Source organism: Herpailurus yagouaroundi, unplaced genomic scaffold (genome assembly GCF_014898765.1).
Source record: "Herpailurus yagouaroundi ecotype Mexico unplaced genomic scaffold, PumYag 217, whole genome shotgun sequence".
NCBI classification, from domain to species: Eukaryota; Metazoa; Chordata; class Mammalia; order Carnivora; family Felidae; genus Herpailurus; species Herpailurus yagouaroundi.
The window spans coordinates 839,808-864,198 of NW_024412448.1; the positions used below are offsets into that span (position 1 = coordinate 839,808).

At 58.2% G+C, this 24,391-nt stretch overlaps 1 protein-coding gene across 1 annotated transcript in view; it reads left to right on the forward strand.

Moving 5' to 3' along the window:
* The window catches only part of MYO15B (myosin XVB), a 38,986-nt gene that overhangs the window by 7,499 nt on the left and 7,096 nt on the right, over positions 1 to 24,391 (forward strand). Inside the window, exons 2-45 of the mRNA XM_040456770.1 lie at positions 115 to 774; positions 1,196 to 1,280; positions 1,503 to 1,612; positions 1,783 to 1,857; positions 2,192 to 2,288; positions 2,551 to 2,654; positions 2,826 to 2,889; positions 3,076 to 3,189; positions 3,321 to 3,482; positions 4,290 to 4,403; positions 4,526 to 4,792; positions 5,763 to 5,858; positions 6,111 to 6,242; positions 6,663 to 6,788; positions 10,229 to 10,306; positions 10,604 to 10,719; positions 10,809 to 10,854; positions 10,975 to 11,099; positions 11,508 to 11,625; positions 11,817 to 11,986; positions 16,159 to 16,252; positions 16,807 to 16,863; positions 17,170 to 17,227; positions 17,443 to 17,573; positions 18,286 to 18,381; positions 18,495 to 18,730; positions 18,814 to 18,992; positions 19,145 to 19,217; positions 19,565 to 19,726; positions 19,973 to 20,073; positions 20,175 to 20,251; positions 20,369 to 20,453; positions 20,618 to 20,716; positions 20,841 to 20,950; positions 21,050 to 21,235; positions 21,462 to 21,540; positions 21,702 to 21,806; positions 21,889 to 22,147; positions 22,226 to 22,316; positions 22,433 to 22,634; positions 23,079 to 23,191; positions 23,401 to 23,460; positions 24,015 to 24,090; positions 24,206 to 24,324. Of these exons, the coding sequence (XP_040312704.1) occupies positions 115 to 774; positions 1,196 to 1,280; positions 1,503 to 1,612; positions 1,783 to 1,857; positions 2,192 to 2,288; positions 2,551 to 2,654; positions 2,826 to 2,889; positions 3,076 to 3,189; positions 3,321 to 3,482; positions 4,290 to 4,403; positions 4,526 to 4,792; positions 5,763 to 5,858; positions 6,111 to 6,242; positions 6,663 to 6,788; positions 10,229 to 10,306; positions 10,604 to 10,719; positions 10,809 to 10,854; positions 10,975 to 11,099; positions 11,508 to 11,625; positions 11,817 to 11,986; positions 16,159 to 16,252; positions 16,807 to 16,863; positions 17,170 to 17,227; positions 17,443 to 17,573; positions 18,286 to 18,381; positions 18,495 to 18,730; positions 18,814 to 18,992; positions 19,145 to 19,217; positions 19,565 to 19,726; positions 19,973 to 20,073; positions 20,175 to 20,251; positions 20,369 to 20,453; positions 20,618 to 20,716; positions 20,841 to 20,950; positions 21,050 to 21,235; positions 21,462 to 21,540; positions 21,702 to 21,806; positions 21,889 to 22,147; positions 22,226 to 22,316; positions 22,433 to 22,634; positions 23,079 to 23,191; positions 23,401 to 23,460; positions 24,015 to 24,090; positions 24,206 to 24,324 (5,707 nt within the window). The remainder of the gene's footprint in view (positions 1 to 114; positions 775 to 1,195; positions 1,281 to 1,502; positions 1,613 to 1,782; positions 1,858 to 2,191; positions 2,289 to 2,550; positions 2,655 to 2,825; positions 2,890 to 3,075; positions 3,190 to 3,320; positions 3,483 to 4,289; positions 4,404 to 4,525; positions 4,793 to 5,762; positions 5,859 to 6,110; positions 6,243 to 6,662; positions 6,789 to 10,228; positions 10,307 to 10,603; positions 10,720 to 10,808; positions 10,855 to 10,974; positions 11,100 to 11,507; positions 11,626 to 11,816; positions 11,987 to 16,158; positions 16,253 to 16,806; positions 16,864 to 17,169; positions 17,228 to 17,442; positions 17,574 to 18,285; positions 18,382 to 18,494; positions 18,731 to 18,813; positions 18,993 to 19,144; positions 19,218 to 19,564; positions 19,727 to 19,972; positions 20,074 to 20,174; positions 20,252 to 20,368; positions 20,454 to 20,617; positions 20,717 to 20,840; positions 20,951 to 21,049; positions 21,236 to 21,461; positions 21,541 to 21,701; positions 21,807 to 21,888; positions 22,148 to 22,225; positions 22,317 to 22,432; positions 22,635 to 23,078; positions 23,192 to 23,400; positions 23,461 to 24,014; positions 24,091 to 24,205; positions 24,325 to 24,391) is intronic.

A 24,391-nucleotide genomic window follows, 5' to 3' on the forward strand; every position in this document is an offset into this window, starting at 1 on the left:
CGAGGGCCGGGGGGCGGGGTCGCGGGCGGCCGGGGGGCGGGGCCGCAGGCCGGGACCGAGGCGCCGTCTAGCGCTGCGCCTGGCGGGCGTAGCGAGACTGGGGGCGCGGCCCAGGCCTCCCCCTGGCGGCGGCTCGAGCTCCCCACAGCCTTCGAAGAGCCCAGCTCTCGAGGGCCCTTCTGAGGATGAGGACCGGACTCCGGATCCCAAGTTCGCGGTCGTGTTCCCCAGGATGCACAGGACCGGGAGGGAGTCGAGCAGTCGGAGCTCAGAGGAAGCGTCCGCGGACGCCCCAGCCCGGGGGGGACGCGTTTGGCCTTGTGAAGGGGCTTCGGGGGACAGGGAGGGGCGCAGGGCGAGTGGAGAAAGTGTGGCCGGGCCCCGCCGGGGCTCTCTCCTCGGCCCTGCTCCCCGCGACGAGTCCCCACTGGACGAGAGCGGCTCCAGCAGTGAAGCGCGGCCGGAAACCTTGGAGGCCGAGGCTCCGGTCCACTGGACTCAGAGCTCAGAACCCCGCGAGGACCCCGGACTTGACACCGACGACGCGCTGCTGCCTCGACTCACCTTGGAGACCCACCTGCGGTGGGAGAGAAGCCCGGGCCCCTGCGGGCCTCCGAGGGGGCGGTGGGTGCCAGACGATGAGGCTGAGGAGGCGCTGGAGAGGGACCTGGAGCTGAGCCTCGGGCCGGGCCTGGAGGTACCGCCCTCCCTGGGAGCGGAGGGCAGGAGCCTTGCGGAAGGCCTGGAAGACACGGACGACCTGGCTCGGCTGCGGTGAGCAGGCGCAATTCCAAACCTGTCCTGTCTGGGTCAGAGTTCCTCATATGTCACCCCTACCTCCATTTTTGTAAATTGTATCCTTAGACGGTATTGTAACTTACAAAAGGTCTTCCCGCGGGAAGAGGCGGGTGAGGGGTGAAAATCAGGTGTCCCCCCCCCCCCCGGGAGTTTCTTCTCTAACTGGCACAAAGCTGCCCTCTGGGTCAGCGGCCTGGTCCTGCTTGTAGCCCCCATGGAGCGGGTAACTCACTGAGCAGCCACACCCCTGTGTTATGGTCGGGGGCTCAGGGAGGATGCACGACTTGCCCAAAGTATCTCTCCATCCGGTGACAGGGTGACAGCGCTAGCTAACCTAAGACCTCCTTCTGCCCACCGCACCCCCATTCCCTGCCTCTCCCTCCTGCTGTCCCCACAGACCAGTGTGTAACAGCTCTGTGCTGCTGTGCCTCAAGAAGAGGTTTCACCTGGGCCGAATCTACGTACGGGGGCACCTGGGGAGGGTGGGTGGGCTGGGATTGCCTGTCCCCTGGGATCAGAGGGCTCTCTGGCACTTCTAGAACTTCTCCTTCCTTCTCCTCCCTGGGCTGGGTGCTGAACCTTCTCTGGGGACCTGCAGAGCGGGGGGGGGGGGGGCGGGGGGGCTGGGCTGCACAGCAGCCCCACTACATTTGTAGCCCCTGCTTCCTCCATGCTGTGACGACAGCATCTGTTTTTTTTCCCAGACATTTGGGGGACCCTTTCTGCTCTCCCTGAACCCCCGCCGGCCCCTGCCTCTCTTCTCAGCTGAGGTCCTGGCCAGCTACCACCCCAAGAAGGCCCTTAACACCACCCCGTACGTGCCTTTGCCCCCATCAACCCTCTGCTCACCCCCTGGGCGGCTAAGCCCCAGCATGTGCCACTGATTGAGATCCTGGGAGGACCGAGGGCATGTCCTGCCTACATGTAGGAGGGCCCAAATGCCCATCTCTGGCAACCTCATTTGCTCCCACCCCCTTCCCTCAGACACATCTTCGCCACTGTGGCGTCAGCCTATCGCTTGTCTCAGAGCACTGGGCAGGGCACATGCATTCTCCTCGGGTGAGCGGTGGGGCCCTGCTGAACCTACGGGCCACTCTGAGGGCTGGGAGGCAGGGACGTGGGGGTCTGCATTTGAAGCTGTTGGCCTGGTGCCCTGCTGGGTGGCACCGCTGGACTTTGTAAGGGCTGTGCTCCTGGCTGAAGTCACTGCACATGCCCCTTGACTGTGGCCTCTTGGCATCATCCTTCTCCTTGGTCTCCATGCCCTGGGTCTACCTTTCCACATTTCCGGGGGTAGGAATCACTTTCAGGTGGGCATGCCCCAGTTCCTGGGCTCCATGGGGTGTCCTATGTGCCCCTTCCTGAAAACCCTGTCAGCCCCTCCCTCCCACAGTGGGCACAGTGGCTCAGGGAAGACAGAAGCTGCCAAAAAGATTGTGCAATTCCTAAGCAGCCTGGAGCAGGAGCAAACAAGGGACAGAAGATGTCAGGTGAGAGGCAGCTGGGCATTTCCCAGGGTCCAAGAGGAACCATCCTTCTCCTTTGAGCCAGGTGGGCGGTCTTCAGGCCTCTGGCTTCTCCTTGGGGGCAGCCCCAGGCATTGCCTCCTGGAGGGCAGGGTGAGGTGGGGTGGGACTGACCCTCTCCAAGGACGAGCACAGCCCCTAGGCACAAAGTATCCTCAGCTGGGATGCCTGATCATGGACGCGGCTACCATTCCTGGGGATACTTGAGTGCCCCTCCCCCATGCAGCTGGACGGTGTGCTGCTGATGCTTCGCAGCTTTGGCCACGCCAAAACAGTCCTCAATGCAAACGCCAGTCGCTTCGGCCAGGTCTTGCGTCTCTGCCTGCAGCGGTGAGTTAAGGGGGTCCTGGTGGGCACAGGGGGGCACCCACGATCAGTTCCCTTTACTGGGAACCAGAGGCTGCTGCCCTTGGGTCCAGCCCATAGTGGGTCCCATTCTGAGCAGGGCCCCTGGGTCACATGCACCCTGGGCACCCCCCGCCCACTGTCCCGTGCCCACAGTGGGGTCATCGTGGGAGCTTCTGTGTCACATTATCTGCTGGAGGCCTCGAGGGTGGTGTTTCAGGTAAGACCCGTGCTGCTGCTCGCCTCTCTCCAGAGTGGGAGAGGGAGAGGGGCCATGCAGGGAGTGTGGTTGCTAACCCCCTTGCCCCCCCCCCCCCGCATCCCTGCCTTTCCCAGGACTTGTCCTTGCTCCCCTGAGGCACAGGACCAGAGCCCTGCTCCCCCTAAGCCAGTCCTTCTCCCCAAGGCCCAGGCTGAACGGAGCTTCCATGTTTTCTACGAGTTGCTGGCGGGGCTGGACCCTGTGGCACGGGAGCAGCTCTCCCTACAGGGGCCAGAGACCTACTACTACCTGAACCAGGTGGGGGTGGGGCTTGCCTGGGGAAAGGTCTGGGAGCAGGGGTCTAAGGAGTGGCCGGAGTGGAGGGAAGCTATGGGCTGTCAGGCCCTGCCCCCTCACCCCTGCTCCCTCACCCCTGCTGTGCTCTGCAGGGCCAGGCCTGCAGGCTCCAGGGCAAGGATGATGCCCAGGACTTCGAAGGACTTCTGAAGGCCCTGCAGGTGCTGGTCACGCGCCCTGAGGAGCTGACTGCAGCCTGGGCCATGCTGGCCGCCATCCTGCAGCTGGGCAACGTCTGCTTCTCCTCTTCAGAGGTGGGCTCCCGCTGTGGCCAGAGGCCAGTCTGGACGCGGCTTGTTTGCACGGTCAGGGCAGCCATGATACCGAATACCTGTGGGCCTCCCTCCAGGCCTCATGGCTGCCCTGGGAAGCAGGCGGGTTCGTTGTGTAGATGCGAGAACAGAGACCTGGGTCGTCTATGCCAGTGCCACCAAGCTGCCACCCTGGAAAGGGAGAACTGCACTGAGTAGCTCCTATGTACCTGGCTCCGTCTAAATCACTTTATATATTTGTTTTCTTTTTCTAATTGTTTTGAAATGCTTATTTATTTTAATATAATTTATTGATTAATATACAGTGTGCTCTTGGTTTTAGGGGAGTGTTTATTTTTGAGAGAGAGAAAGAGAGAGAGGGACAGACACAGTATGAGCGGGGGAGGGGCAGAGAGCGACGGAGACACAGAATCCAAAGCAGGCTCCAGGCTCCCAGCTGTCAGCACAGAGCCCCGCATGGGGCTCGAACCCATGGACCGTGAGATCGTGACCTGAGCTGAAGTCAGACGCTTAACTGACTGAGCCCCCCAGGCGCCCCTCTATCTGTGTTCTAATTCGGTTCTCACGACAACGCTGGAACTTAGGGTCGTTGTTTCCCGTTTAACAATAAGACAGTGGAGACTCAGAGGAAAAGTCCTGCCAGAGCCAGCCAGCTAGTGAAGAAGTAAAATTAGGACTCGCACTCAGGGCCCCCAGGCTCCAGAGTCGGCTCCTACCTGCCCGGAGCTACCTGTGGGATGTGGCCATTCCCCCGCAGAGCTGTTCCTGTTCCCTCCCTTCTCTGTCCAGTGGGAGTCCCAGGAGGTGGCTGCTGTGTCCAGCTGGGCCGAGATCCACACGGCAGCCCGGCTGCTGCTGGTGCCACCAGAGCGCCTGGAGGGGGCTGTCACCAGGAAGGTCACGGTGAGCCCCGGGGCTCCTCAGGAGGCAGGGCCAACCCCCACCACCCGCAGGCTTGGCATGGGCCCGTGTCAGCCTCAGTCAGACCTGATGTTCTGCATCTACCTACCTCCCCTGCTCTCCAGGAGACAGCCTATGGCTGGGTCTGCAGATCTCTGCCGGTGGAAAGCGCCATTGATGCCAGGTGGCCCCAGGGGCGGGAGAGAGCTATAGCCGGGCCCAGCTCGCTACTGCACTGGCTCACTCACCACGCCCACAGGGACGCCCTGGCCAAGGCCCTGTATTCACGGCTTTTCACTTGGCTTCTGGGGAGGACCAACGCGCAGCTGGCACCACCCAGGGAGGGAGAGAGCATGGACACCGTCACCGTCGTGGACGTCTATGGCTTTGAGGTCACCCCTTGGGGTGGGGCCCAGGACCGGGTGCCCACCTCATCCTGATCATTTCTGGGGTCAGCTCTCCCTGAGGGTGGCACTCGTGAGCTCTTGCCTGCCTAGCCACGAGACAGGACACAATCCATGGGTGTGGCCTTTCTGCCCTGCTCGGTCCAGCCCTGATATCGCTTCTGGAGAGTTCTGTCCTGCTCGGCCTTGCTGAGTCTCACAGGAGCCTCTAAGGCAGCCGGGAAGGCACAGGCCCTAGAATGGGTCTCACCTCCTGTGCACCAAGAGGAGCAGGAAAAGGGACGGTGCCCTGAATGGCCCTGAGTTTTCATAATCAGGGAGGAGGGGGCTTGGGCAAGAGGAGGTGGCGTCTTTCCCTGGTCGGGCACTGTTCACTGCTCCCTGCTCTCTCGTCTCCAGCGTGCCCTGGGGGACCATGCCCTCTCTGAGCAGGGGATGTTTGTGGCAAGTGTGGGTTCTTGTGTGTGTGTTAGAGCGTGGCAGGGCTCTCCGTACAAAGCTGCGTGGAGCGGGGGCTCTTCCGGGCTTGTGAGTGAAGTGCTGGGGGGCACAGAGGAAGGAGCCTGTAATCCTTATGGGAGGAATGCTGGAAGGTTTCCTGGAGGCAGCAGCCTGAGGCCCTGTTTATGAGGATGTGGGATTCTGAGAGCCAGCGAGCTACTGGGCCATAGGAAAAGGCACCTTCCAGGCCACAGGATGGCTATGACCAGAGGCCTGGAGGCTCACAGTTGTGCTGAGGCAGAGGGAAGGGTGTGGACTGAGGCGTGGGCACACTCTGTGCCTAGGCCTTTGGACTTGACCCTGGAGGCTGCAGCATCAGCCCCCGGGCACCACTCCTCCTTGAGTTCTGGGAGGAGAATGAAGGACACCAGGCCCATGTGCAGCACCGCCCCTCACGGCACCTGCCCCATGCCCCCACCTTGTGCGGGTGCCCACCTCACTGCCCACATGCCCCTAGGCCCTGCGGGTGAATGGCCTGGAACAGCTGTGCAATAACCTTGCCAGCGAGCGCCTGCAGCTCTTCACCAGGCAGACGCTGCTGGCCCAGGAGGAGGTAAGAGGAGCTGGGCCTGGCGGTGGGAGGGGGCACCCAGGCATTCCCAGAGCAGAGGCCATCCTTGGGAAACCGAGGGCGCTGAACTGAGAGCCCTGCCCCAAAGCACCCCCTGCTGTGGGCCATCTCAGCCTTCCTGGGCCTCATTTTACTCATCTGTACAATGGGAGAGCCACCCCTACTCTGGCTCCGATGAGCTCCCCCATGAATGTGGGCATGCCCTGTGACTGGCCCAGTGCTGGCTGTTCCCAGGAGGCCTGTCAGCGAGAATTGCTGCCCTGGGTGCCCGTTCCCCAGCCTGTGAGGGAGACCTGCCTGGACCTCCTCGTAGACCAGCCCCACAGCCTCCTGAGTATCCTGGATGCCCAGACATGGCTGTCCCAGGTGAGCCCCCAGTGGTAAGGACAAGGTGGGGGCCCTAGTGGCCAGGCCAAGGCCATCAGGGTCTCCCAGAGGAGCAAAAAGGTGATGGGGTCCAGAAACCCTGCCTATAGCCTCTCAGCAGAGCTTGGGAAGGCAGTGGGCAAACTAGGTTCAAATCCTGTCTCTGGGTGACCTTGAGCAAGATACCTGACCTCTCTGGGGTTCTTCAAGTCCTTGCTGCAGAAGGGGCAGGGTGGTGGCGACTGCACAGGGCCTATGTGGGGCCTATAGGGGTCCCTCAGGCCTCCAGCTAGTAGAGGGCAAGCCTCAGGGCTGTGGTACAGCCATTCCACAAATACTGATGGACCCGGAAGGGATGCACAGTCCAGGCAGGGCGACGTCACGTGCAAAGGCCTGAGGAAAGCTCATCCCTCTTATCAGGCCACAGACCACACCTTCCTCCAGAAGTGCCACTATCACCATGGCAGTCACCCCTGCTATGCCAAGCCCCAGCTGCCCCTTCCTATCTTCACCGTGAGGCATTACGCTGGGACCGTCACCTACCAGGTATCAGGGTAAATCAGAGACAGACTCCCGTGTGAATCAGTGGTGTCTGCTCCCCAGAACTGAGTCACCAGACAGGTAATAGGTGAGGGGAGGCCCCTTCGAGGGCTTGACTGTTAGGTTTCTACCTGTGCCCTCGGCGCTACGCAGTGTTTTCTTTTTTAAAAAAATATTTTTTGAAGTTTATTTATTCATTTATTTATTTAGACAGGGAGGGGCAGAGAGAAAGGGAAAGAGACTCCCAAGCCCGATGCAGGGCTTGAACTCACGGAACTCAGGAACCGCGAGATCGTTACCTGAGCCCAAACCAGAAGTCCAACAGTCAACTGACTGAGTCACCCAATGCTACACAGTTCTGAGCGTGACTTACTTACCTCAGGCTGAGCACGATGGGGTAGAGGCAGTGGAGGCCTTGGGAGCCTTAAGACCAGGAAGGGCAGAGCAGGCGTGTGGGACCTGGCTCTGATAACCTCAGGCTGTCTGCTCCTCCTTTTTTTTTTTGTAATGTTTGTTTATTTTTGAGAGACAGAGCACAAGCAGGGGAGGGGCAGAGAGGGAGGGAGACACAGAATCCGAAGGAGGCTCCAGGCTCTGAGCGGTCAGCACCAAGTCCAACGCAGGGCCCGAACCCATGAACCGTGATTTCATGACCTGAGCTGAAGTGAGACACTTAACAGACTGAGCCGCCCAGGCGTCCCTCTGCTTCTCCTTCTGAGCCTTCATTCTCTCAACTGTAAAATGGGAGTGGGAATCTGTCCTATAACATTGTTGTGAGGATTGAATGCAATAATGTGGAAATGGTCAGGCAGCTGCTAGGTGCCCACCAAAGGCACCCTCCTTTCCCCCTTCTGAGTTTCACAGAGGCTGGGTAGGGGCCTGGTATATAAAAGGTAGGACCATGTGACTTGTTTGAAGTAGGGCAAGTCAGGGAAGGCTTCCTGGAGGGAGTGGCATGCTTTGGTTGTAGAAGAAAACACAAACTATCCAAGAGTTACACAAACCCAAGGGACTTATGTCAATTATACCTCTCCCCGCCACCCCCCAAAAAGCCAATCATGTCTGGGGAAAAAAAAAAAAAAGAAACACAGGGAGATTGAATAGAGAAAAATCACAAACTATATTGAAACTCACAAAAGAAAATCTGAAAAAAGAGGGTCAAACCACATTGCTGGTGGGGAGCCCTAATACCGTTCCTCCTTTCTCAGTTAATCTAGAAAAGCAATACAATTCCAGACAATACCCCAGTCGGGTTCTTATGGGAGGAGGAGGAACGAATTTTGACAAAATTATTCTGAAGTGTTAGCTGGAAAAGCATTGCGTGAGAATAGCCAATAAAATAATGAAAAGCAGAAGGTTAGAGAGGAATTTGCTCTACCAGATATTAAAACATAGTCATTGAAAGAGTATGGTGTTGATAAGGAACAGAGCCATCAATGGAACAGAATTGTTCCAGATAAGTGAGATCTTAGTGTGTGTGTGCATGCGCGTGCACGCACACACACACACACACAGTGCTTTTGTGTCTGACTTCTTGCACTAAGTATGATATTTTCCCAAGGTTCATCTATATTGTAGCACGTGTCTGATTTCCTTCCTTTCCATGGCTGAATGATAATCCGTTGTATGGATGGACCACATTTCACGTATCTGTTCATCAGTTGATGGATACTTGAGTTTCGGCTTTTTTGGCTTCTGCGAATAACGCACGGCTGTGCGAGTCTCTATTCGAGTCTCTGCTTCCAATTCTCTTGCAGTATGTATCTAGGAGTGGAAGACCTGGGTCAAAAGTAGTTCTAGGTTTACTTTTTTTCAAGGAGCCGCCAAACTGTCTTCCTCAATGGCTGCACCATTTCATATTCCCATGAGCAGCGCGTAAGAGCTTCGGTTTGTGTCCTTGCCAGCACTTGTTATGTTCCATTTTTAAATTTTTTATTTTTTTAAGTTTATTTATTTGTTTTGAAAGAGAGCATGAGCTTGAGCTGGGGAGGGGCAGAGAGAGAGAGAGAGAGAGAGAGAGAGAGAGAGAGAGAGAGAGAATCCCAAGCAGGCTCCACACTGTCATCGCAGAGCCGGACGCAGGACTAGAATTCACAAACTGTGAGATCATGACCTGAGCTGAAATCAAGAGTCAGATGCTTAACCAACTGAGTCACCTGGTGCCCCCTTATTTTCCATTTTTTAAAATGATAGTCCTCCTAGTGGGTGTGAAATGGTGCCTCACTGTGGTTTTGATTCATGTTTCCCCAATGGCTCATGGTGAGAATCTTTTCATGTGCTTCTTGGCCAGTTGTGTGTCTCATCTGGAGAAGTATCTATTCAAGTCCTTTGCCCGTTTTCGAATTGAGCCGTTGTTGTTGTTGTTGGGTGTAGGAGTTCTTTATATAATCTGCATATTAATTCCTTACCTGGTACATGATATTTTCCCCTATTCTGTGGGTTGTCTTTTTGTTCTGTTATCTTTTGAGGGGCACCTGGCTGGCTTAGTCCATTGAGCGTCTGACTCTTGATTTCCACTCAGATCATGATCCCAGGGTCTTGAGATCAAGGCCTGCATCAGAGGTGCACTGATCGTGGAGCCTGCTTAAGAGTCTCTCTCTTTCCACCTCTGCCTCTTCTCCCTGCCTTGCACATGCACGTATGCACTCTGTCTCTCAAATAAGAATAAATAAATAAAACAAAAATGTCTTTTGATGCACGAAAGTTTTAGTTTTTAAATTAATTAATTAACTTATTTAGTCATCTCTAAACCCAACATGGGGCTCGAGCTCACAACCCCGAGATTAAGAGTCATATGCTCCACCGACTGAGCCAGCCAGGTGCCCCACAAAAGTTTTTAATTTTGATGAAATTCAGTGCATCTATTTTTTTTTTCTTGCCTGTGCTTTTGGTGTCCTATTCAGCAAATCATTGCCAAGTCCAATGTCAGGAAGCTTCTCCCTGTGTTTTCTTCTAAGAGTTTTAGAGTTCTAGGAGTTCTAGGTCTTACATTTAGATCTTGTTTTTTTTTAATTTTACTTATTTATTTTGAGAGAGAGCAAGCGGGGGAAGGGGCAGAGAGAAAAGGAGAGAGAGAATCCCAAGCACGATCCACGCTGTCAGCACAGAGCCATACGTGGGGCTCGAACTCACAAACCGTGAGATCATGACCTGAGCTGAAATCAAGAGTCTGGCGCTTAACCGACTGAGCCACCCAGGCTCCTCTTAAATTTAAGTCTTTGATCCATCCACTCATTTTGGGTTAATTTCTATATCTGGTGTGAGATAAGAGCCCAGGTCCATTCATTTGCCTGGGGATTTCCAGTTTTCCCAGAGGCTCTAGTTGAAGAGACAAAGGAGGCCCTTTCGCTCAGTGGGGAGAGGCTGGGTTATGTCACCAAGACCCCAGCCTCCACCCCAGCCTCCCTCCTTGGCTTCCCCTCCGCTCCCCACATTGTCTCTTGCAGGTTCACAAGTTTGTGGACAGAAACCGGGATCATCTTGACCCTGCCGTGGTGGAAATGCTTGCTCAGAGCCAGCTCCAGGTGTCCCTGCCAGCCTTCTCTGGGCCCCCACCCCTCCACACTGTGGCTCCCACTCTGCCCTGGACACTCTTGCCCAAGGGGCAGCCCCTGGCACTTTGGACCATGGGCTGAGCTCTCCAGGGTCTGGATGCTACGGACTGCTCCCTGCCCCCAGTTCTGCAAAGACAGGGCGCAGGCCCACTCCAGCTCCGCAGGGACAGGGGCTCAGGCCCACCCCAGCTTCGCGGGGACGGGGCATGGGCAGGGCTATGGAGAGGCCTGGGGGGCAAGCCAGCTCAGCCTCCTCTTGCCTTGCAGCTGGTGGGCAGCCTGTTCCAGGAAGCAGAGTCCTGGTCTGGGGATGGGCGAGGCAAACCCACGCTGGCGTCTCGCTTCCAGCATTCTCTGGAGGACCTCCTAGCCCAGTTGGGCAGGTGAGAACAGTGCCCCCCATAGGAGACCCCAGGGAGTTGAATGGAGGGGGGCTGGTCTATGCCCAAATGACCCCCTTTCCTCCCATCAGGAGCCATGTCTATTTCATCCAGTGCCTCAACCCCAACCCGGGAAAGGTGAGCTCCCCTCCACCCCATGCATGGCCCTGGAGCCTTCCCATCCACCTGCCCCGCCTTTCTCAGTGGCCCCTGCAGCTTTAAGCCCCAGCTTTCATTGGCTCTTTCCCACGGCCACAGCTTCCGGGTCTCTTTGATGTAGAACACGTGGCAGAGCAGCTGCTCCAGGCAGGCATCCTGGAGGCAGTGTGTACCCGCAGTGCCAACTTTCCTGTGCGTGTGACCTTCCAGGCTTTCTTGGCCAGGTAGGGCCCCAGGATGGGGGCGGCCAAGGGCCCGGGGACCTCCGGGCCCGGACCCACAGGGACGGCTGGCAGACCCGGGGTTCCTTTGGGGCGGAGATGGACCCACTTTCTTAGGGACCTTAGGCCTGGCTTCTATCCTCTTCCTCGAGATGTTCTTTCTCCTTCTCTCCCTCCATCCCTCTCTCCTTCCCTGTTCATTAGCACCCCCCGCCCCCCAAGCCTCCATCTGTCCCTCCTCCATACAGCAAAACCCTGCTGGGTGCCTGGCACAGAGTAGGTTGTTTCCAAATCGCTGTTGAATGACTTAGGGACTAAGTAGACTCTGAGGGGCGGGGGGATGGTCGAACAAGGGTGGAGGGAGGTCCTCGCTGTGCTTGTTCCAACCTCAGCTCTCCATCTGAGGGGCAGGTTCCGGGCCCTGGGGACAGAGGGGCAGGGAGAGTCCTCAGACCGGGAGAGGTGTGGCGCCATCCTGAGCCAGGTGCTGGGGGCTGAGTCGCCCCTCTGTCACCTGGGAGCCACCCAGGTGGGTGCACGTGTGCAGAGAGGCAGGCGTGGCTGGAAAGGGAGAGGAGTGTTCGGGGACAAACTCGGGATTTGGAGTGGGCCTGGGTGGCAGGTGTCCTGGGCTCCCCATGAGAATGGGTTGTCCTGCTGGAAGGGAGGAGGCTGAGGCCTCAGGAGAAGAGCAGGGTGGGCCCTCCCCTTTGCCCCCAGGTCCTGCTGCAGGAGTCCGGCTGGCGGCAGCTGGAGTGGCACTGGGCCCGGCAACGCTCCCAGGCCCTGCTCGCCCTGCACCGCAGCCTGCGCGCATGCATCTCTCGCCAGCGCCTCCGCCTCCTCCTCCTGCCACGGATGCAGGCGCGCGTGCGAGGGCTCCAGGCCAGGTCTGCAGGGGTGGGATGAGCAGAGGGCAGGGGGGCTTCTCAGTTGGTGGGGCAGGGTGTGGGAGGGGTAGGGCCTCACGGCAAGTCTATCTGCCCCAGTGCAGTCCCTGCCCATACCCCTGCAACCTCTGCAACCTCTGCAACCTCTGCTTGAATGCCCCTACTCACAAGAAGCCCACTACCTGCTAAGGCCACCCAAAACTGCAGTCTTGACTCCTTGAGTGTTTTTTAGTCTGTTCGTCACTCCGCTGCAAAAATGCTCTTTTAAAAGCATGGATCAGGGGGCACCTGGGTGGCTCAGTCGGTTAAGCGTCCGACTTCAGCTCAGGTCGTGATCTCACTGTTCATGGGTTCAAGTCAGGCTCTGTGCTGCCGGCTCGGAGCCTGGAGACTGCTTCAGATTCTGTGTCTTCCTCTGTCTCTCTCTGCCCCTCCCCTGCTCGCACTCTGTCTCTGTCTCTGCCTCTCTCTCAAAAATAAATAAATATTAAAAATTTTTTAAATAAAATAAAAGCACGAATCAGGCTGTGTGAGGCCCTGCCTACCTCTCCAGCCTCTAGGTCAGAGTTTTATACTCCAGGCTCTTTGGGTTTCTTGATCCTATAACACTCCCTCCCCCTTCTCACATAATTAACTCCCATTCACTTTCACAGCCTGTCTTTGCTCGTTCACCCAACAGCTGTTGGTTGACCTCCTCCATCACCATCCGCCCTCCCCCCCACCCCCAGCCAGGCACAGGGACTCAGGGATCAAGGCAGAGATAGTGCCTACCGGGCTCACTGGGGAATCAGGTGCAGAGGGTAAACCAGCCACCAGGCACCCCAAAGGTGGTGTGAAAGTGCTGAGACAAAGTAAGGGCAGTGCCGTGGACACCAGGAAAGCCTTCCGAGGCAGGGCACCCATCAGCGCTATCCGTTTCCAAAAATGTTTTCATCACCGACAGAAACTTTGCATCTCTTACGCAATTATTCCCTACTTGCCTTTCGCCCAGTCCCTAGTAACCTCCAGTCTACTCTCTGTCTCTACCAACTTGCCTGTTCTAGATATTACATGGAAATTGACTCATACAGTATTTCCTTTTACACCTGGCTCACTGCTCTAACTATAATGTTTGCAAGGTTCATCCATGTCGTAGCTGGTATCAGAACTTCATGTTTTTTAAATCTTTAAAGAAGTTTTTATTTTTGAGAGAGAGAGCATGAGCAGGAAAGGGGCAGAGAGAGAGGGAGACGCAGAATCTGAAGCAGGCTCCAGGCTCTGAGCTGTCAGCACAGCCTGATGAGGGGCTTGAACTCACAGACTGTGAGATCATGACCTGAGCCGAAGTTGGACACTCAACCGACTAAGCCACCCAGGCACCCCTCATTTCGTTTTTTTTTTCTTTTGTTTATTTTGAGAGAGAGTGTGTGTGAGCAGGGGAGGGGCAGAGAGGGAGGGAGAGAGAGAGAATCCCAAGCATGCTCCCCGCTTGTCAGTGTGGAGCCCAGTGTGGACCTTGAACCCACCAACAGTGAGATCACGACCTGAGCTGAAATCAAGAGCTGCTTAACCGACTGAGCCACAGAACTTCATTTCTTTTTTATGGACGAATAATGTTCTATCGTGTGCACAGACCACACCTTGTGTGTCCGCTCATCCGTCAGTGGTCATTTGGACTGTTTCCACTTTTTGGCGACTGTGAGGAAGGCTGCTCGGAACGTGAGCGTGCGAGTATCTGTTCAGGTCTCTGCTTTCAATTCTTTGGGAATTGAAAGGAGTGGAATTGCCGGATCACGTGGTAATTCTCTGTTTCGTGTTTTGAGGAGCTGTTTTCCACGGCGGCTGCCCCGTTTCCTGTTCCACCAGCATGAGCCGGGGTTACGGTTTCTCTACAGCTTTGCTGATGTTTATTTCGCACTATTTATTTATAAAGTTTATTTATTTATTTTTGAGAGAGAAAGAGAGCACGAGCAGGGGAGGGGCAGAGGAGAGGGAGACAGAATCCGAAGCAGGCTCCAGGCTCTGAGCTGTCAGCACAGAGCCCAGTGCGGGGTTCAAACCCATGAACCACGAGATCGTGACCTGAGCCGAAGTCGGACACTTAGCTGACTGAGCCACCCACGCGCCCCTATTTTCCACTTTTTATTTTTTATTTTTTCAACATTTATTTATTTTTGGGACAGAGAGAGACAGAGCATGAACGGGTGAGGGGCAGAGAGAGAGGGAGACACAGAATCAGAAACAGGCTCCGGGCTCTGAGCCATCAGCCCAGAGCCTGACGCGGGGCTCAAACTCACGGACCGCGAGATCGTGACCTGGCTGAAGTCGGACGCTTAACCGACTGCGCCACCCAGGCGCCCCTCCACTTTTTATTTATTTATTTATTTATTTTTTTTTTAAGTTTTTTTAACGTGTATTTATTTTTGAGACAGAGAGAGAGACAGAGCATGAACGGGGGAGGGGCAGAGAGAGGGGGAGACACAGAATCGGAAGCAGGCTCCAGGCTCTGAGCCATCAGCCCAGAGCCTGACGCGGGGCTCGAACTCACGGACCGCGAGATCGTGACCTGAGCCAAAGTCGGACGCTTAACCGACTGCGCCACCCAGGCGCCCCGCCCCTCCACTTTTTAAATTAGAGCCATCCTACTGGGCGTGAAACAGTACCTCATTGTGGTTTTGATTTGCATTTCCCTAATGACGAACGAGGTTGAACATCTCGCTTTTCGGCCAGTTGTGTATCTTCTTGGAGAAATGTCTAGTCAGGTCTTCTGTCTGCCTTTTGATTGTACAGTTTGTCTTGCTGAGTTGTAGGAGTTCTTTATAAATCCTGGATATTAAACCCTTATCAAATCTGTGATTTGCAAACGTTCCCCTGCCTGGTGTGTGGGTTGCCTTTTCACTTTCTTGATAGTGTTCTTTGAGGCCCCAAAACTATACATTTATTTTATTTATTTCTTAAGATTTTATTTTTAAGTAATCTCCACACCCAACATGGGGCTCGAACTCACAACTCTGAGATCAAGAGTCACACCCTCCACCGACTGAGCCAGCCAGGTGCCTCCTATTTTTTTTTTTTTTAAGTAAACTCTACCCCCAACAAGGGGCTTAAACTCATGACCCCAAGACGTTCTACCAGATTGAACCAGCTGGGCACCTCAAAACTGGACATTTTTTTATTTACAAAGATTTTTTTAAATGTTTTATTTATTCTTGAGACAGAGAAAGACAGAGCATAAGCAGGGGAGGGGCAGAGAGAGAGGGAGGCACAGAATCCGAAGCAGGCTCCAGGCTCTGAGCTGTCGGCACAGAGCCCGATTCAGGGCTCGAACTCAACAAACCGCGAGATCATAACCTGAGCCGATGTCGGACGCTTAACCGACCGAGCCACCCAGGCGCCCCACATTTTTTTACTTTTTAATGTTAATCCTGCTTGTGACTCCTTTACTGAGGAGTCTGGTTTTATATCTGGAAAATTCTCAAAGACTCAATCTCTTCTGCGATGTCTTATTGGATTTCCAGTGATGGTATTTTTTTTTTTTTTCATTTTTAGAAGTTCTTAAATAAAAATATGTCAGGGGCTCCTGGGTGGCTCAGTCGGTTAAGCGTCCAACTTCGGCTCAGGTCACGATCTCGCGGTCCGTGGGTTCGAGCCCCGCATCGGGCTCTGGGCTGATGGCTCAGAGCCTCAGCCTACTTCCGATTCTGTGTCTCCCTCTCTCTCTGACCCTCCCCCGTTCATGCTCTGTCTCTCTCTGTCTCAAAAATAAATAAACTTAAAAAAATTAAAAAATAAATAAATAAAAATATGTCAGACTCTTCTCAACATGTCGGTTGATTCAGTTAATCTTGTGGTGGGGCAGGTATTACACGAATCCTCATTTTGCAGATGGTAGCGATAAAACAGAGAGGGAAAGTAACTTCCTCATGACCTCGAGGACTAAACAGGAGGGAAGTGAGCCCAGTGGTCGGCTCTGCTGTCTAAGACCTTAATCTCCTTCGCTGAACACCTGCTCAATGCACCTGTCCTTTCAAAGTGTCCTGTCCCTTCCCTGCTGCTTCTGTTCAGCACCTGGGGTGGGGGGCCGCTGGCCCGGGGTCAGTGTTTACGTTCATGTCTTGGCTGGGGGATTCAGGTACTGGACTAAGTTTGGACTCCTCACCACGCCCTCCTCCCCCACCCCCACCGGCCTCTAGGAAGCGGTACCTCCGGCGGCGGGCGGCTCTGGGACAGCTGAACACCATCCTGCTGGTGGCCCGTCCCCTGCTCTGGAGGTGGCAGAGACGGCAGGTGCAGCTTTTGGGTGGGGCAGGTCGGGGTGGAAGTTAGGCCGCCTTGCTGGTCCGGCTCTTCCCATTTCCCGCTGCCTGCGGTAGGCCGGTGCCTCCTGGAGGTTGCTTCCTTTATCCCTGCCCGTCCTCCAGAGTCTGACTCTCCCCTGTCAGTCTGGGGTGCCTTCCTATCCCCTCCACGCCTTCCTTAGGGCCTGCCAGCTCCCCTCTTTTGCCTGATGATTCCAATGTGAGGGCCATAAAAAAGCTCAAAGGTCAGTGTCCACATACTGCTCCCCTGGGGCCCCTCCCTGGATGGACTTTGTCCCCTGGGATCATTTCTTCCTGCCCTCTCCTCAGTGCCCTGGCAGACGGGCAGCGACGCCCACAGCACTAAGGCTGGTGAGGGCCCTGGAGGGCCGGTGGCAGGTGGCCGGCCCCTTGGGGTCTGTGCTTGTTTCTCTGCTGGGGGCTGGCGGGGGCAGCTGAACTGCTGAGGCGGGGAGGAGCTGCTGGGAGGTTTGAGGAGACTCCTTCCCGGGACCCCAGCATCTCCTGCGTCTCCCCGAGCAGCTTGGGCGTTGGCGTGGTTGGCACAGCAGGAGGACCTCCGAGAAAGCTCCAAGCATGGTAGGTGGACTGGAAGCTTGAGGGTGTCCGCTGGGTTATGAACCCACTGAACCTGGTGTGGCTCAAGGGAGAGTGTGGGGTCCCAGCTGAGCCACCGTGGCTCCTAGCTCTCAGGGGCATCCTACGCACCCCCTAAGAAGAGCCCTGGGCTGCCCTATTTTCCCTCCGTGGGCTCCTGGGGCCTTATTTGTGTCCAGGAGCAGAACCCTCGGTCTTTCCAGATGTTTATAGTCCTGGGGGTGAGGAGGGACGCTGGGTCCCCGTAGCCCCTCCCTTAGCACCTTGTCAATTGCTCCTCTGTGCCAGGAACTGGGACGCTTGGAGATCCCGGCTGAGCTGGCCGTCATGCTGAAGGCGGCAGAAGGTGAGTTTTGATGAGTGTCTCTTGCCGTGACCCCTCTCCCCACCCGGTCTGTCTGCAGTGTGGTGGCTCTGACCCCACGGTCCCTCCCTGTGATGCGTTTGGCTCCCCTGAGCTCCCTCTGCCCCGGGGGCTGGGGGCTGATGGTGAGTGGGGGAGGCGGTGCCACAGCCCGGTGCCTGACCTGGTATTTCGGCGCCTCCCCATGCTGTCCCCAGGCCGTCAACATGTTTTGGCTGATAGCATCACGGAGTCGATGCCCCCGGAAGTGCCTGTCCGGCCCAAGCTGACCCTCCCCCCCGACATTGACCGGTTTCCGTTCTCCAGCTTCATATCCATTAGCTTTCAGGTGGGTTCCCAGCCCTCGGCTTTTCCCGGCTGACCCCCACGGCTCCCCAGATGTTAGCCCTGCCAGGCAGGGGCTGTGTCTCTTCTTCCTTCTCCCCTGCAACACACCCAACCTCTCCTGTCACGGGAGTGATGGGTGTGGCTGCACTTCTAGGAGACTATCCATTGAACCTAAACGCCTAGCCCTCTAGTGTCACTTAGATCCATGATGCCTCACCTTTGTTACCCCTGTGGCATCCCTCCCCCCACCCCCCGCCGCTCCCGTTGAGGTCCTCTGGTTAAAGCGTGTGTAATGACGAGGCAAACGTCTGGGCTGCAGTGTTGGATACGAAACAGGATTCGAAACTGCACATGGAGTATGATCCCAATCTTGTTGACAGTGATAACAGGTGTGGGAGGGTGATGTGTGTTATCTATGCATAGAAAGTAAGACTAGAGAGACTAAAATGTCAGCTGTGGTCACGACGGGCAGTGAAATATTAATGGTGTTTTTTTATTCTTTATCCTTTTCCATGTTTTCTGAGTTTCCTGCATGCACGGGTGTCAATTTTCTAACCAGAAAGAACAATTAAGATGCACGTTGCAGGTGGTTTTCCTGCCGGGCCCCCTCCGCCCTGAGGGCGCTCGCTCCTGCGGGCTCTGCCGGGGGCTGTCTCCAGCAGGTCAGCACAGACCAGCACCTGCTCAGGCACTGTCACCCTCCTTGCTTGCAGGAGCCATCCCTGCCCCACCCTGGGCAGCCACTGACCAAGCCCCTGACCCGGCTGGTCGGGGAGAACCCTCAGCATGCCCTGGATATCAACAAGGTGGTGAGTGGCACATCGGGGAGGGGACGGGGTGAGCCGGGCCCTGGCTCCTAGGTGCTGGCTGAGCACAAGGGAGGTCTGCACATCCTGCACTCGTCCCCGCTCTGTGTCTACAGCTGCTGCGGCTCCTGGGGGACGGGTCCCTGCCCTCCTGGCAGGAGCAGACCATGGGCGAATACCTGGTGCGACAGGGGCAGCGCCGACCAGGGCTGCGGGACGAGATCTTCAGCCAGCTCGTGGCCCAGATCTGGCACAACCCGGACGAGCAGCAGAGCCAGCGCAGCTGGGCCCTCATGGCCATGCTGCTCAGCGCTTTTCCCCCAATGCCCACCCTGCAGAAGCCACTGCTCAAGTAAGGGGCCTGCCACGCGGCGGCCCAGTGACCGGGGTCGGTGGGCTGCCCACCCCCACAGCAGCCGCTTGCTGTCCCCACAGGTTTGTGTCCGACCAGGCCCCCACAGGCATGGCAGCACTGTGCCAGCACAAGCTCCTGGGGGCCCTGGAGCAGATGCGGCTGGCCCCCGGGATGGCACGCGCCCACCCGCCCACCCAGCTCGAGTGGACAGCCGGACGGCGGCGGGGCCGCATGGCACTGGACGTCTTTACGTTCGATGGTGAGGCTCACCTTCCGCTCTCCAGCGGCACCTCCTGTGACCCTGATCTCCCTTCTGTCCTGCTCCTGGAAGCCCCGTGGGGACAGCAGCCCCTTCCTGTCAGGGAGGACCTGCTGCCGCTCACGCGGGCCCCCCACGCCTTGTCCCTGCAGAGGAGTGCTACTCAGCCGAGGTGGAGTCCTGGACCACGGGGGAGCAGTTCGCTGGGTCTATTCTGCAGAGCAGGTACCGGGGCCCGGGGTGGGGAGTGTGGCCAACGCTGACCACTGTCCCATCCTCCTGCGTCCCGCCAGGTGCCTCCTGCAAACCCAGGGCCAGAGCCTGCTCCCCCGAGGAGTGAGGCTGGGTGGGGGTGGGGACATGGAGGGGTAAGTGGGCTCCATAAATAAATGAGCACGTCAGAGCCGACGTAGAGGTAGAAGGCTGTGAGGTGCAAATGAAGGAGAGCCGTCTGAGGAAACCAGTTCCTAACCCGGGTTCCGCCAGCCACCTCCGCTTGGCCCGCACTCAGGTCCTTGCCCCTTCCCCGGGGGGTCGTCTTCCTGGCTGACCACTGCCTCTGTCCTTCCCAGAGGCCTGGAGGTGCCCCCCCGTGGCTGGTCCGTGTCACTGCACTCCAGGGATTCCTGGCAGGATTTGGCGGGCTGTGACTTCGTGCTGGACCTCATCGGCCAGACTGAGGACCTGGGGGACCCCGTCAGTCCTCGCAGCTACCCCATTGCCCCCCGTGGCTTGTAGGTGCCGCCCAGCGCCCCTGTCCCCAGCCTGTTCCTGTCTCAGATCTGTCATAGGTGACCCCCCGTAGCTACCCCATCACACCCTGGGGTTCATAGGACCTGCTACAGGGCCAGCCCCCCTCCAACCTAACCTTCTCCCACGACACGGGGATGACCCCCCACAGCGGCTTCTATCCCTTGCCTCAGCCGGGGCACCACCCCCATCTGAGGCACCCCGTTAGCTGGGCCCTCTGTCTCCTGCAGACCTGAGGACATCCCCCCCGCCCCTGGCATCCAGGCCCCCTCACTGCCCCCAGATCCACCTCCGGGTCCGCCCCCAACACTGTCCAGCAGGAGCCACACAGGTAAGGCAAGAATGGACATGGTAAGGTTGGCACATGATGGGAATGGGGGTGCAGGAAGCCCCATACCCTAGAGTGACACTAACCCGCCTCTGGCCCCACAGCCGAGTCTCAGGTCTCAGGGAGTCTGGACGGCTTCCTGGACCACCTCTTCGAGCCGGTCCTCTCCCCAGGCCGCAGCGTGAGTGTTCTGCACACACACCCGCCCCCCACCCGCCCCTGCCCCATTCCGATGCCTCTCGCATCTCTCCCAGGGCTCCAGTTCTGACCCCACGGCCTATGGCCTTTGTCCCTTCAGGATCTGGAGCAAGGCTGGGCTCTGAGCAGCCGCATGAAGGGAGGGGGCGCCATTGGGCCCATGCAACAAGGCAGCTACCCCATGGGTGAGTGCAGGGCTGAGCACCTATCCGGGGTCTCCCCAGGCAAGCATGGCCTGGGACCCCGCAGGAAGCACCCATGGCCCCTGCTCTTCTTGTTGTCTGGGGCTGGAGGGAGGTGGTCGTTGGGCCTAGATAGGAATCGACCTGGGAAGGCCCTGTGCCCTCAGTTTACCCAGGGATGATGCAGATGCCCGGATACCAGCCGGCCATGATGCCTGCAGCCATGCCCATGATGCCGGCGGTGGGCGCAGTCCCTGCCATGCCAGGTAAGGTGGAATCCCGGGTCCCTTCTCGGGTAGGAGCCGGAGGAAGGGAGGTCCGACCAGGGTCCCGGAGGGGATGGTGGGCGGAGGGCCGTGAGCAAGCTTGGCACTTGTATGCCACTTGCAGCCATGGTGGTGCCGCAGCAGCCACAGCCGCAGCCCCTGCTTCCCGGTGTGGACCCGAGGCAGCTGGCGGCCCAGCAGCAGAACTTCATCAACCAGCAGGCGCTGATCCTGGTGAGGGTGGGCAGGGCCCGCAGATTGCCTGGTGGGGACAGGTCCGCAGGGCAGAGCCAGACCGGCTCTCACCGGGCCCACTGCCCCCTCCCTCTTCAGGCCCAGCAGATGACCACCCAGGCCATGACCCTGTCGCTGGAGCAGCAGACGCATCAGCGTCAGCGCCAGTCAGAGGCCCAGACCCGTGGAGCTGCTGCCCCGACCTCACCCCCACCCGTCACCCCCAGCCCCAAGCCCAAGAAGCCCCTGGTTCCACGGGAGGAGCCGGAGCAGGAGCTGGAATCGGTGGGTGCTCGTCTGAGGGTGAAGAGCTGAGGCCAGGCAGGTGGCACGGCCTGGGGTGGAGACAGCGGGCTCCAGGACTGAGTGGCCGGGAGACCCCACGGGAGCAGGAAGATGAGGAGAAGATGCCCGCGGCCCTGGCCCCAGAGATGGGGTGGGGGTGCAGGTGCTGGGAGAGTGGCGCCTTGGCTGGCCAGGCTGCTCCTTCGCTCCCCCTTCCTGCCCACAGGAGATCTCCCAGGAGCCCCGAGACAAGCCCCGGAGGCCTAAGAGCTTCCAGCAGAAACAGGACTTTTTCCAGAAACTGGGTGAGGGTGCTCGAGGTGGCAGGCCTGTGCAGAGACCCATCCGCCCCAGCCTGCCCAGGGCATGTGGGGCACATTCTCCTCCCCTGCGTCAATGTAGCCTGTCCAGGAGGCCGATGGGCAGGCCAGGTGGAGAGTAATAGGGCCATCTGGGGCACTTTCAGGGCAGCAGCAGATCAAGGTGAAGACAGTGAAGCCGCCGGCCAAGATACAGATCCCCCAGGAGGAGGAGCAGGACGAGGAGCAGGACGAGGAGGAGCCCAGAGCAGGTGGTGGGGAACACGGTGGGTGGGCAGGGCCCGCCCTGTGGGCGTGCACAGGGTCTCACCTGTTCCTTCTCCTCCTGGCCAGTGCCATCCCCTCCTCCTCCCCCTATAGTGAAGAAGCCACTGGCACGAGGGGGGGCCAAAGCCGCACGAGAGGCTGAGGCTGAGCCGGCCCAGGAGGCGGGGCCTGGTGCTGATCCGGAGCCCGCACAGGACAGAGACCTGGTCCGCAGCTCGGACCCCGCGCCCCGACGGCGGGCAGAGCCCAGCAGGGAGATCCGCAACATCATCCGCATGTACCAGAGCCGCCCGGGTCCTGTTCCTGTGCCAGTGCAGCCATCCAAGTGGGTCCCGGGGGTGACCAGGGCTGCCCACTCCCCAGGGAGTCACCCTGTGGACTCATGACCTCTTACTTCTCTCAGGAGGCCCCCAACGTCTTTCATGAAGAAAAACAACCCCAAGGATGAGGCTCTGGCTAAGTTGGGGATCAGTGGTGCCCACACATCCACATCGGTGAGGCCCTATCCTGTCCAGGGCATGGCTTCTCACCTTGGGAGTCCAAGGCTCTCTGGGGTAAATTTAGCCTCACCCCTAGAGCCAGCTGAGCAAATTCTCTGTGCCTTCTCCAGGTGCTGTCACCCAGCCCAAAGAAGGGCCCCCCGCCACCTGTGGCCCCTCGACCCAAGGTCCCAACACAGCTTGGGCCCTCCAACTCCATCAAGGAGGACCAGGGTCTGTTTGGCCAGACTCCACCCACTGCCCATGCACCACCACCTCCTCCAGCGCCCCCACTGCCTGGGGAACCAGGGACCCTTTCAGCGGAGCCCCGTGGTGAGGAACCTCTTGTCCCTCGGTGGCGGGCTTCGTTGAGACGGCTGGGTTCCGAGCGGCCTGTCAGCACTCACGGCTGAGGTCGGCCGCTCGGGGTGCTCAGGCTTCGGGACTTTGGAGCCCCAGCTTCCTCATTCCCGTCCAGGGCGGGGCCCGGGCACTCCTGGCGCCCGTGTGGCCCTGAGGGACTGTCACAGGGTGGTGTCCTCAGTACAAACCTGGCCGCTCCATCAGGAATTTAGTGGCCCTGCTGACCTGGTGAAGGACAGCAGGGAAGATGAGGGCTGGAGACGGAGGCAGGAAATGGGACATGGGCAGGACGGAGGCAGCAGAGGTCGAGTGGGCAGAGCCCTCGCAGGGCCCCAGGGAGGTGAGGGTCTTCTGTCCCCATATCCCTGCCATTCGGGCTCTCGCCTGAAGCTCTCTGGCCCTTCCCTCTGCCAGGCTTGATGGAGCCCATGGAGGACCAGGGGGTCTCCACCCAGCTGCTCGTGCCCTCTGGCAGCGTGTGTTTCTCCTACGTCGGTGCGCCCTGGAGGCTGTTCCTACGCAAGGAGGTGGGCGTGGGGGGGTGGGGGGGCTGGCCGCCGCGGAGGGGTGGCAGGTGGTGGGCGGGGGCCCAGCGTCTCCCCACACACGAACACTGGGGCTGCCTCCTCACAACCCACCTCCTCAGGCCTGGTTTTCCTTCTGGGTCTGAGAGGAAGTGGGGGGCCAAAGAGGGGCACCGTTGCCAACTCTTTTCCATCCCCGTGCTCTCCGACAGGTGTTCTACCCCCGGGAAAACTTCAGCCATCCCTACTGCCTCCGGCTGCTCTGTGAGCAGGTGAGGGCCCGGGCCACCTGCAACATGGACAGACAGACTGCTCCTGCGTCTGGGCCGGGTTACCGTCAGTGCAAGAGGCAGGAGAGCAGCAGTACTAATGGGGCAGGTGCTGTGTTTCGAGCCCTGCCTTTATTTAACATCCCTAAGAGTAAGGACCACTACTGGCCTGTAAGGAGGATGCAAAATCAAGCGTATATAGTCCCCAGCATGGGCTCCGGCACCCGGCAGACGCTCCCCGATGCTTCTTTGCCACCGCTGAGTGCTCCCAGGACCCTAGCTCTTCCCCCAAATTCCAGAGCAGCCTCCCCCAGGTTCTGTTCCTTCAGGGGGAATTTATCTCAGGTGACTGAGGAACAGCAGCCCGCTCATGCAGGTGGCCGTGGGGAGGCGAGTGGGAGCTCCAGGTGGAGGTGGCCCTGGGCTCAGAAGTCCCACGTCCCTCCCTGCTCCACCCATGCCCACGGGGCTCTTTAGCTTTTCCTCCGCATGTGGCTGCTTCCACGGTGAGCTCTGGCTTTGGGATCTGGTGGTGACCACTTGGCTCTGCCCCCCAGATCCTGAGGGACACCTTTGCCGAGTCCTGCATCCGGATCTCCCAGGATGAGCGGCACAAAATGAGAGAGCTATTGGGTAGGGTCCAGGGACCCTGGAGTTGGGGAGCTGAAGAGCTGGAGGGGGGGGAGAAAACTCTGGGGTCCCCCTGTGAAGGAGCCTGAGGACAGTCTGGGGCCGTTCCTGCCCACAGGAGACCTGGAGGTGGGCCTAGATTCGCTCAGTACCACCGAGGACAACGTCAAGAAGCGCATCGTGGTGGCCGCTCGGGACAACTGGGCCAATTATTTCTCCCGAATCTTCCCTGTCTCGGTCAGTGAGGCTGAACGTAGGGCTGGGGATGGCAGTACCACAATCTGGCTCCTAGCGTGGCCTGCAT